The 13138-nt window shown below is 40.3% G+C and overlaps 1 protein-coding gene across 1 annotated transcript in view; it reads right to left on the reverse strand.

Moving 5' to 3' along the window:
* Nucleotides 1-5243, reverse strand: part of LOC306885400 (serine/threonine-protein phosphatase PP1-beta catalytic subunit) — a 15167-nt gene extending 9924 nt beyond the window's left edge. Inside the window, exon 1 of the mRNA XM_079441875.1 lies at nucleotides 5131-5243. Within this exon, the coding sequence (XP_079298001.1) occupies nucleotides 5131-5182 (52 nt within the window). The 5' untranslated portion in view covers nucleotides 5183-5243. The remainder of the gene's footprint in view (nucleotides 1-5130) is intronic.
* Between the last annotated feature and the right edge of the window lie 7895 nt (nucleotides 5244-13138).

Here is a 13138-nt window from a genome sequence, read left to right on the forward strand (position 1 = left end):
CAAATAATGAGACATGCTAAAACACAGAACTTGGTAACAATAACACATAGGGCTGTGTATTGGCAAGAATCTAGCCATACGATACGCATCATGATACAGGGGTTGCGATGCGATATATTGGGACATTTCTTATTTTAGGAATAGGATACATATTTTTTAGGAAAGCTGTCATTAAGAACACACCACCATTTGCAAACATTAGCAAAAAATAAATAAAATAAATAAACACAAATAGTGTAACCAACACACTGCAGAACACACTATTCAAGTGCTTGTACGAGTCTTTAGTTAAAGGTTTGTATAAAATGTAAAAAATATATATTTATAGACTCTACTCTAAAGGTTCACAGTTTAAGTTTATAATTGTGACATACAATGTCATAACATTTGATCTGAACAAAAAATGACATCTGCTTAATATCAATGAAAAATAAAGTGCTTGCAGGATTCCTAAAGAAAACTAAACAATTGTAAAAATAATCGGTCCGGAAGAGTCCCGGGGTCCTGCTGACTGATTTGGCTGCTGCTCCATTACATTCATTCAGTTTAATACATTATTTATTAGCCTATTACTTTTCATATTTTTTATATTATATTTTTTCCTGCCTGAAATCCAGATTTTGATTTTCAAAGATTTATTATAAAAACTCATCTATAAAATGTAATAAATACATGACACGTTTTTTTTTTTCTTCAAAATGCACTAAATCCATTGAATCAATATAAAAGTTATTTTTTTCATATTGAAAATACACAAGCAAGTAAGTTGATCCACATATGACAGCCTCTAAACTTGGTCAATACTAATCTTATATACAGGCACTGAACTAATAATAGCCTACATTCAGTCTTTGCCATCTTCATTTAGTTGACTAGTGCCATGCATAGAAAAAACCCCATTAATGGCATTAATAAAAACACTTACACTGAGCTATGCGATATCATGATATCGAGATATTGCAGGAGATCACAGAACCGGCTTTACTGACGAGATGCGCATGACAATCACATGCAATTCATCGTGCAGCCCTAATTTTTGTTTGTTTGTTGATCACAAAGTAGATCCTACATGAGGAAAACTAGTGTATTCAGCTAGCGGTACTGTTTACAGTGCGTGATTGGTTGAGTGCATTCTGCAGAGAAAGGAGAACGGCGTTTGTCACAGTTTGGAAAAAATGGGAGAAAACATGACAGAATAACACGACAAATATCACATTTCACATTATAAAAAAAATAGACTTTTCAATACCGACCAGATACAATACTGATTTTGGTGGAATTTTTATTTTTTAATGCCGTTTATCGCGTTTTGGAACCAAACTCTTCAATTGTAACAAGTGGATGTGAAATATAAACGTGACAGTTTTATAAAAGTGAAATCGATAGGTTAATAAATCATGGGTTCGGGTCCAAAACTTCTACGAGTGCCCCGGGTTGGGTTCGGTATTAGCAGCCTCGGGTCTCCGGTAATTTAAAATAAATGTGCTTTTCCCAAATGGATCCGATTAATTTTCAGTTAGCAGTAACCATATCAACAGCGACCGAAGTGATATCAAAGATAGCGTCAACCCTTCATTAACCGACAGCAGCTCTGAGAATGCGGTTGTGAGTCCTGATCATTTACGGCTGAATGCAGTCGTTAATAACCCAACTGTGTGTGAACGTAACCGTACGAAGGACTCAAACACAGCACTGACCACCGTATTCTGCTGCTGTGTGAACGTGGCCAAAATTCATAGGGCCCTATTATTATTATTTTTAAAAATATATATTCGTATGAATTCAGCTGATTAGAAATGTTTTTAATTTTTTTTATTTAAATCAATAAAATGGAATCCAGAAAAAAAATGATATTTGATATTTCTCTCCTCTATTAACCCAGCAGGCTGTGATTGAGTGTGTCCGTCTGCTGTAAGAGAGTACAGTTCAGCCAGTGGGTTTTGCCTTAAGGAATCGGAGTGTGTGTGTGTGTGTGTGCGTGAGAGTGTGTGTGTGTGTGTGTGTGTGCGAGTGTGTGTGTGAGTGTGTGTGTGCGTGTGTGTGTGTGCGTGTGTGTGTGCGTGAGAGTGTGTGTGTGCGTGTGTGTGTGCGAGTGTGTGTGTGAGTGTGTGTGTGTGTGTGTGTGTGTGTGTGTGCGTGAGAGTGTGTGTGTGCGTGTGTGTGTGCGAGTGTGTGTGTGAGTGTGTGTGTGTGTGTGTGTGTGTGTGAGAGTGTGTGTGTGCGTGTGTGTGTGCGAGTGTGTGTGTGTGTGTGAGTGTGTGTGTGTGTGTGTGTGTGTGTGCGTGAGAGTGTGTGTGTGCGTGTGTGTGTGCGAGTGTGTGTGTGAGTGTGTGCGTGTGTGTGAGCGTGTGTGTGTGCGTGTGTGTGTGCGAGTGTGTGTGTGAGTGTGTGTGTGTGTGTGTGTGTGTGTGTGTGTGTGTGCGTGAGAGTGTGTGTGTGCGTGTGTGTGTGCGAGTGTGTGTGTGAGTGTGTGTGTGTGTGTGTGTGTGTGTGTGTGAGTGTGTGTGTGTGTGCGCGTGAGAGTGTGTGTGTGTGTGTGTGTGCGAGTGTGTGTGTGAGTGTGTGCGTGTGTGTGTGCGTGTGTGTGTGCGAGTGTGTGTGCGAGTGTGTGTGTGAGTGTGTGTGTGTGCGAGTGTGTGTGTGAGTGTGTGTGTGTGCGTGAGAGTGTGTGTGTGCGTGTGTGTGTGCGAGTGTGTGTGTGAGTGTGTGTGTGTGTGTGTGTGTGTGTGTGTGTGTGTGTGTGTGTGTGTGTGTGTGTGTGAGTGAGAGAGAGTGTGTCTGACTCTGATGAAAGCCAGTCCTGGCTATTTTCAGATCTATTTTCTTCCACTGTGGACGCAACCAAATAAGGTCTTGTGTGAAATGAAGGTTTTGCACCATTCTCTGGAGAATCACACACACACACACACACACACACACACACACAGATATTGACTCAGTGTGTGTTCATAGATATTAGATCACATTATACACACAAAACAGCCTAAATCTTACAATAACTCGTGCATTTACCAAAAGCCAAAGGTAATGAGTTTTATTAAAGGAGTGGTTGACTTTTTTTCTAGGCTTGATCATGTTTATGGGGTGCAGTCAAACATGTTTTCATGCTTCGTTTTTTAAAAACGCATTATTATTCACAATTCACCTTTATTCCACACCGCTCTGTCCCTTCTCTGATAAACGCCCTGATTATTTCCTGGTTTTATGAAGCCCCTCCCTCAGAAATACGCGATGGGCTGTGATTGGTTAAACTGCCTCCAGTGCGCGTCTGAACGTCCCGCCCCTCAGCTCAGCGGCATGTGCTCCGGTTGTATTGTAAACAACGGCGTCGTCTATATTTTTTGTGGGAAGTCGTGGCCTAATGGTTAGAGAGTCAGACTCGTAATCCAAAGGTTGTGGGTTCGAGTCCCCGGCCGGCAGGGATTGTAGGTGGGGGGAGTGAATGTCCAGCGCTCTCTCCACCCTCAATACCACGACTGAGGTGCCCTTGAGCAAGACACCGAACCCCCAACTGCTCCCCGGGCGCTGCTGTGTGTGTGTTCACGGTGTGTGTGTGTGTGTGTGTTCACTGCTGTGTGTGTGTGTGTGTTCACTGCTGTGTGTGTGTGTGTGTGTGTGTGTGTGTTCACTGCTGTGTGTGTGCACGTTGGATGGGTTAAATGCAGAGCACGAATTCCGAGTATGGGTCACCATACTTGGCTGAATGTCACTTCACTATTGCTTATCAATTTGAGCCCGATTGAGACGCGGAGGATATTAGTGAATACTGAGGGTGCTTTCTCACCTGCCTCGTTTAGTTCAGTTGAATCGCACTAGAGTTGGTTTTCCCTCCTGGAGCGGTTCGTTTGTAGTGAGAACACGATCCGACCTCAAACAGACCCAACTGCAAAAAGAACTGCGCATTTTTGGACTAAACCAGCTGCTGTAGTCAGCTGCGCTGTGCATTATGGGATGAGGAAGTGTTTGTTGACAGTTTGCGGTTTAGCATGGCAGGTCGCAGACAAACTCGGGGCCGTGAGGAGGTGCGGAGCCTCAAAATAGCAGTGTGCTGTCTGCTGCACTTTACTCCTGTCTTTGTTTACTTCCGGGAGCACCGTTGGAATTTTTATTTTAAAGAATGGCATTGATTTTTACGTGCACCCCTCTTCCTCTTCTCTAAACCAGCGCAGCATGGCCCCGCCCCCTCCACAGTTCCCGGGGGCGGGGTTTATCTGGGTTCGTGACCTCACAAACCTGGGAAGTAACTCGTTGTAGTCCCTACGAGTCGTTTTTGTAGGCATTAAACTGACAGAATATTAAGACTCCGTTTGCATTGAACTTTCAGCAACATTACAGTAACTAACATTAAAAACCTTTAATCAGTGACGGTATTCATTTACTATTTAAATGGTTAGCAGGGTTTATATCTGATATTTCTCATGACATGTTTATATATGTGTCCCTGCAGCACAAAAGCAGTCATGAGTAGCACAGGTATATCTGTAGCAATAACCAACAATACATTGTATGGCTCAAAATTATACATTTCTCTTTTATGACAAAAATCATTAGGATATTAAGATCATGTTCCATGAAGATATTTAGTACATTTCCTACCGTAAATATATCATAACTTCATTTTTGATTAGTAATATGCATTGCTAAGAACTTCATTTGAACAACTTTAAAGGAGATTGTCTCAATATTTAGATTTTTTTGCTCCCTCAGATTCCAGATTTTCTAATAGTTGTATCTCAGACAAATATTGTCCTATCATAACAAACCATACATCAATGGAAAGATTATTTATTCAGCTTCAGATGATTATAACCCTCTGCTGCAGGGTCAGATATAGGCGGGACATTTACACTCGGCTCGCGCATCTTCACCGATATTATCCGCTTCCTCGCGACGCTGAATGACCGGATATAACGGACTAGTATCCGGTCTGTTTCACGGTGACCGCGGTTTCCTCAGAAATGTCGCTCGTGCTTGTTTTCGTCGGTTTGTTGTCGCAGGCCGCGCGCAAACACAGGCCTCTCGGTCAGAAACCGCGCGAACGATCGAGTAAAAACCCGCCAAACTCGACGCTCAGAGCCAGCGCGAAGATGAAGATGAAGATGAGGATGAAGATGAAGGCCACTCACTCACCCTCCAGCAGTCTGGAGATCAGAGAATCCACGTCCAGCTCCCCCTCCGCCATGATGACTGAGACCCGCCTCGCAGCGCGCGACCGACACGCGCGCGCACGGACTCACGGGCACGAGCAGCTCGACGGACACGAGTTTCATTTATTCATGAATTCAGAGTAAAATTATTCTATTAAAACATGCATTTCCATTGCTTCATTACTTATTACGCCTATTATAACATTTTAAAAGGTGTGTAGAGACATTTTCCACATCAGATACATAAACTTTATACGAAAAAAACAAGTTTAAACTTAACTTTCGATGCCACAACACTGATATTTACTAAATATTTCAACTATAAAACTGCAATAATGCTAATCTATAGGAGCTAAGCTTTGATGCAACCTCCCAACTCCTCTCTTTTGATCAAAGTGTGATTTTTACTGTGTAATATAACTTTAACATCATCAGGCTGTTTTTAACATTTCACAACACATTCTCATATTAGCAGACAGATTACACACGCGACCAACAATCCTCAAATACTAAATATGATGAAATATGATCAAAATATTCCTCTGATGCTGGTGACAAAACCCTGAATTTGCAGTAATTTTCAGGATCAAATGCATTGAATGAATACTGTATCAAACAGAGAGCGTGTTGTTAATAAAAGGTTCTGATATTTGATTGGAACACAGATGATCTATTTCCTGTCGTCTCAGAGCATCTCTATCCATTCACCAGGATCTGAATAATCACTTTTAAGCATCTTAACAAATTATCCAAAAGTGATCAGTGATCAAACAAACTGTGTATATATATTTATTTATTGTTATTTATATATATATCATACGAATGATTGAACCCTTCTCTGTGGACACACTGTTTTAGATGCAGTGAGAAGACAATAAGTGTCAGATTTGATATAATAAACCCACATATTACTTAAATATATCCCTTACTGAACATAAGAATATAGCCCTAGAGTGCTAAGTATAGCATGCTATAGCCCCCAAACACAAGCATTTACCTCTCAGTTCAGAGACATTCACTGTCACAAACGCTTTACTACGGTATTACCGTGTTTCAGTCCTCAACACTTCTGTGGCTCTCAATACATTCAGTGTCTGGAGTTAATACTCCTTCACAGGTTCTGCTGATATTTCCTGATTATGTTTCTGTATACATTTCAAATCAAAACATATCGATCGTTTAATAATTGTTGAAATACTGTTTGTTTTCAGCTTCCAAATAGGTGTCCAATGATTGATAAATACATATTTGATTGCTGAATACTGTACCCTTATTGAAGTTGCTGTTTAGTGGGATCTTGATTTTGCATATACTATTATATTTATGATTATGATGAATTAGTTAGACACTATTGAATACAGATGCCATCAGTTGTCTTCTTATGAATGACTTGTTTGTCATTGAGGCAGTGCTGCAGATGCAAAGAAGGCCATTCGTTACCTTATGAGTGATTTGCAAACTATTAAACATTAATCTGTTGGTTGGTTAGAAACGACCCTTCGTCTGGGAGATCCCAGGGATATGTGAATATTGGTGCATATGTCAGATTTATTGCATGCTGCTGTCAAACAGTGTTTACTTCATCAGTCGCTGTAACACTGAAGGACTGATGGACGGTTTGAGACGAAATTTCATGATCCTTTGTAAAAGTATTTTCTTAGTAAAATACACAAATACAGTCTTTATTTTGATGCATTGTGTGGCTGCTTAGTCGCAATAAAATAAATAATCAAATAAAATCCACATTGGTGAATCACGCAGTCTACGTCCATCAGACAGGACATCAACCTCAAACATGGCTTATCATCTGAAATATGCACATATTAGCATCTTTACATGGCCACTCAATCTAATGTTAACCTGGAGAAATGTGCGTATAGTCGCCGCTCTCTTGCTCTTAAAATACTCGCTCATTATTGCTCATACAGACAAGAGTAATGCATCTTTCACATCTGTAAAGACTCGACGTGTATGTGTGTGCGCTCACAATAACAACACTGCGCTGTGGCCAGCTTCTTGTGTGTGCTTGAGCACTTATTAGGCTATGTAGGCAATTAAAGGCCCATAATCATGATTTAAATGCTTTATTAATAAACGTGCAATTAGTCGACTAATTCTTCAAATGAACGACTCCTAGTCGACCAGAAAATTCCTCAGTCGAGGGCAGTGTCCTCTCCCGTTGTGGTGCCGTATGAAGCTAAGTTTATCAGCTCCTGTTGAAGTTCAGAGTCTCTGTGATCGTTCTGCTAAACATCAGCTGATCTGTGCTTTCATCCGGCGCGAGAGAAAACCATCTGCTATTGTTGATTGTGTGTTTCAGCTTCTCTCTTGCCAAATGCTTTAGCACTGCTTTACATTTTCACCCTCTGATAAGGTCTTTTTGGCTTTTGCAAGCACGAGTGAAACCGCATAAGATACGTTTACTCGTGATTGCTGCACCGTCATGCAGTTTGCTGAAGATGTAATTTACCTTTTAAGTCTGAGATGAGAGCAACTCTGGCATCACCGGGGTATTGTTCATACTTCTCTTTGTTTGCATGGAGTAATGGTGACTTTCATTACAGATTTTGTTTCCAGACTGTCAAGCAGTAGACTCTTGGCAGGGTCTACTGTGGGTGTGTTATGGCTCAAAAAGGGAGAAAAAGGATGGCTCAACCCGCAAGTACTCGTTAGAGTATGTTGATGTTTATTTACATGTGCACCGAAAAGTCCAATAGTCCAGCCGTGAAAATTATTTACAAGTGAGCAATCCCAACAATAACACACAAAAAAAAAAGAACAAATAAATCAAAAATATTTACGTGTCTGAATATATACAAAAGTATCCACACTATACAAAATAGTATTTTCAGCTCACGGCCCCGCAGTAGCACGCTTGCTTTGACTTGGTGAACAAGCCCCCAACTGGAGTCTGGCTGAGGCTTATAAAGGCCAGACTCCACCCCCTTTCCGGGCACACCATAAAAAGGTATGTTTTCCAGGTACATTGTTTTCTACATTAACTTAATTCATAATAATGTAACCTTGAAAAGAAACAAACATTATACAAACAAATTGCCTTAAATACAACCATAATAAAACCAACATCAATAACACAATCTAACTCCTTTTGTAAGTTAGAACTCTGACACCCCCACATAAAGACAGGACATGGTTTCACCGGATCCCTGTCCAATGCGCCTGCGCCGCGCAATGATGATGTCATAAGGGTTCGCCGCCCTCTGCTCGTGTTCACCGGCACCGCTCTCAGGAACCCGGTTTTACCAACAAATACCACAGACAATTACCAACAAAACATAAAACAAATCATCAGTGAGTATGTGTGATATGTCCAGGGGGATAATGGAAGGAGAGTATGAAATGTGGATGCCTGACCATGTGCTATCAGGTTGCGTGTGCACCCGCTTCCCAAACAGCATTACGAGGTAACGGATGGGTGCATGTGGTTAATGAATGTGTGTGAGTGCGTATACATGAGCGCCAGTGCTGCCGCTTGCAGCGGTGAAGAAGGTCACTTCTTCACATCACCTCCCCCGTCTCCAGGCCACGGATGGTCTGGGAACCTAGACAAGTAGTCGGCCACAAGGTTCTTCCTCCCTGGGCAATGCCGGACCTTGAAGGTGTAGGGCTGAAGAGCCAGATACCATCGGGTAATCCGAGCATTGTGGTCTTTCATAGTGTGAATCCAAGTTAGTGCCCGATGGTCGGTTTCCAGGTCAAACTCCCGCCCCAATAGGTAGTAGCGCAGAGCTTCCAGAGACCACTTTATTGCTAGGCATTCCTTTTCTATGGTTGAGTACCTGGTCTCCCTGGGCAACAGCTTCCTGCTCAGGAACACCACAGGTCTCTCTGCCCCAGCAGACCCCTGGGCCAGTACAGCTCCAATCCCTTTGTCAGAGGCATCCACTCGTACTAGGAATCGCTGGGTGAAATCGGGGCTTTGTAACACCTGTTCAGAACACATCTTGTCCTTCAAGGTGTTGAATGCCCTCTCACAGGCCTCAGTCCACTCCACTGGGTTTTTTCCCGCTTTCGATAATAAGTCCGTTAATGGAACTGCTATCGTAGCAAAGTCTGGTATGAATCGGCGGTACCAGCCCACAAGACCCAAGAAGGATCGAACCTCCTTCTTTGTCCTAGGCTTCGGACTACGCCGGATTGCTTCCACCTTGGAAATCTGTGGTCGCAGTTCGCCATTGCCCAACTGGTAACCCAGGTAGTTGGTCTCCTGCCTTGCCCACTCGCATTTGGCAAAGTTTAAGGACAGGCCCGCTGCTTGGATTTTCCTCAGGGTCTGTCTCAGATGGTTCAGGTGTTCTACCCAGTTGTGGCTGTAGATGACCACATCATCCAAGTAGGCCGCAGCCCACTCATCACAGCCCTGGATAACTTGGTCCATTAGCCGCTGGAAGGTGGCAGGTGCCCCGTGCAGACCAAAGGGGAGAACAGTAAACTGGTACAGTCCAACAGGTGTTCTGAAGGCGGTAAGCGGTTTAGAGTCTGGGTCGAGGGGCACCTGCCAGTACCCCTTACACAGGTCCAGAGTGGTGATGTACCGGGCCTGTCCAATCCGTGTTACTCAGTGCTCAAATACTCAAACATGTTACTCAGTGCTCAAATACTCAAACATGTTACTCGGTGCTCAAATACTCAAACATTACTCAGTGCTCAAATACTCAAACATTACTCAAACATGTTACTCGGTGCTCAAACACTCAAACATGTTACTCAGTGCTCAAATACTCAAACATTACTCAAACATGTTACTCGGTGCTCAAACACTCAAACATGTTACTCAGTGCTCAAATACTCAAACATGTTAATCAGTGCTCAAATACTCAAACATGTTACTCGGTGCTCAAACACTCAAACATGTTACTCGGTGCTCAAACACTCAAACATGTTACTCAGTGCTCAAATACTCAAACATGTTAGTCAGTGCTCAAATACTCAAACATTACTCAAACATGTTACTCGGTGCTCAAATACTCAAACATGTTACTCAGTGCTCAAATACTCAAACATTACTCAAACATGTTACTCGGTGCTCAAATACTCAAACATGTTACTCAGTGCTCAAATACTCAAACATTACTCAAACATGTTACTCGGTGCTCAAATACTCAAACATGTTACTCGGTGCTCAAATACTCAAACATGTTACTCAAGTGAAATACAAATATCTGGCCAAAAACATGCTTGAGTAAAAGAAAAAAGTACAACTTTACTTTGTTCTCAATGTTTTTTTTTTCTATCATATATACAGAAGCTTTGTTAAAGGGAGAAAACAAAACAAAACACACAGGTGAAAAACATACATCTAGTGCAACAACCAGATTTAAGATGCAGCTCAGGAACACACACAAATACAGGGAAAGAGATTGATAATAAACGGTGTCCTGTATCATATACATATATAAGAGATCTTAAAACAGAGGACAGCACCCAGATTTGAAGACTACAGTAAGATTTCACTTCTACTGATAATGAAATGCTGGCTACTCTGAGATGGATGGACTAAATCTTATATAATTCATTTATTTGTATCAAAATGTCTATATTTTAACAGTATTTACCATACTTTCAAAACAAAAATTCAAATAGGAAAAATATACAATATGAAAATAATTTAAGAAAAAATGTGTTTAACAGAGAAAAATAAATAAATAAATAAAGATTTGTTTTTCAAAAAGCCTTTATTCCTAAAGGTGCATCTGGATAAAAGTGGGGGTCGTCTTATATCCGGGTCAATACAGTGTTGCGGGGCAAATTAATTGTACTTTTAATTTAATAATAAAAGTAACTTCATAATAATAATAATAATAGGCCTATTAAAAATAAGAATGTAGCAGGCCTGCATTAATTGGAAATGCCAAATCCTCTTAATATTTCCAGTAATTGATGTTTTTGACAATATCTCTGGCTATCATCAATACGATATATATATATATATATATATATATATATATATATATATATATATATGACACTTTCATTTATCAGATGAACATAAACTAAGAGTTTCAGAAAAAATAAAAAAGTCTCTTTGTATAATGCAAGTGTATGGGACATCTACAGATGAATATTACAGTAACTCCTCTGTTAATGAATCAGTGTCTTCTTAAAGCTGCAGTCCGTAAGTTTTGCCTCGTTGTCTCCATCTCTGTTTGAAAGCCTGGTATTGCAGCTGTGTGCAGCATTATCTTCTGTGTGTCCGGCTCGGCTCCAGCGAGGATGAATCTGATGTTTTGAGCTGAATGTGTGAATCAAACACTTAGCAATCACAGATTCTAGACAATACATGAATATATGACCCAAGTCAGAGTTTTCACTGTATATTGTCATCTGAGTAACAAGTCTGCCATGTTTGTTCTGACCAACTGAGGACAAAATTATTACAATAAACCACGCTACTAATGGTGATAATCTAAAGATTGGTTAGATCACATCACATCTAACCGTGCAAATTATTATTACTTTACTTTACTTACTTTACTTTTGTCAATTACCAAACGCTTTTGTCCAAAGCGACTTACAAATAAGAAAAAGTAACTAAAACTAAAAGTTGCAACTCTATAAATACTATATACCCACATATGTAAGAAAATAAAGAAATTAAATAAAATTGATTGTTAAAATTTTATTATTGTTATACTTTATTCTCAAATTATTAATGTTAAAATCAGCATTGCGTGACTATGAGTGTAGTATTAACGTGTAGATTTCAATTTCTGTAGTCTAATCTCTAATTGTCTTGCCATTGGAATTTCATATTAATCAAAGCTTTTAACCCAAAAAGCAAACTATGGTCATGTAATGAAGCAGAGCCTCGAATCTCCTGCGGAAACCCACCCCTAACTCTCAAATCAGAAAACATTATTATAAGATAATCGCTGTGAAGTAAGGAGATAGTTTTCAACACTGGCTGGTTATGTACTTGCTCAAATATTGATTTCGGATTATTTTTAACCAAAAATTGTTATGTAGTGCAGCCTTAAGTGAAACGATAAATACAGAAAATACCAATATCTTAAACTTGACCGTCGTGTTGACTTGTGTGTGGTTTCTGAAGTGGTTCTGTCCTCTTGCATTATAATCAGAAACATCTGGGATGACATGAGGGTCAGTAAATCATGAGAGAACTTCATTTTAGGGTGAACTATTCCTTTGAAGAGCAAGATGTGATGCAGAGGCTAAAACATATCCCAGACAGATTACAGGAATGTGCTGCATTAATGAGGAGAGTCGTAGAATTAAAACATATGTTTTATTAACAAAGTTCGGGAGGAGCACGTTCAGATAATTAACACAAGTGGAGAGCACTCAGCAATCAATGGTAAGAGGTGTATATATACACTCAGCAGTCTCACCTCATTCCACTGACAGTTTGCAGCATCCCTCCACCACCCCTTCTCCACGCGTCTAGTCCTAAGCACTTACATGGGGGGGGGGGGGGGTACTCTGGGTTCGGACAGCACGCCAAATACGCATTAAACTTACCCCTTCAAATTATATGTAAGTGTGAACTCGTGAAACAACATTAACGGTTTGAAACGCCACTTTATTGTGTTGTCTATTATTCAACATCTCTGTCTCAAACAGGGAGAGTTTAGCTCCAGCTTTAATCAAACACACCTGAACAAGCCTGAGCTGATCAAGGTGTTCAGGATACAGGTAGGTTTGGGTGTGTTTCTCAGGATTGGAGCTAAACTCTTCAGGACAGCCCTCCTCTGAAAGCACAATTCAACTTTTAATTGTTTATTTGGGGCATGTAGACTTTTTTTTTTTTCCTCAGCAAATATTGATAAATAATTGACTAATTAGATTAATGAGTAAATCATGTAATTATTAAAAAGAAAATATATATATGAATTGACAACCTAATTTTTACTCAGTGTCATATAATTACATATTATAAATACAACTTATCCACAAGAACATCACGAAGCATAAATAACACTTTTTTTTTTAATTATCTTTTTTTTAGAGAT

This window comes from Barbus barbus (assembly GCF_936440315.1).
Source record: "Barbus barbus genome assembly, chromosome: 1".
In the NCBI taxonomy this organism is placed as follows: domain Eukaryota; kingdom Metazoa; phylum Chordata; class Actinopteri; order Cypriniformes; family Cyprinidae; genus Barbus; species Barbus barbus.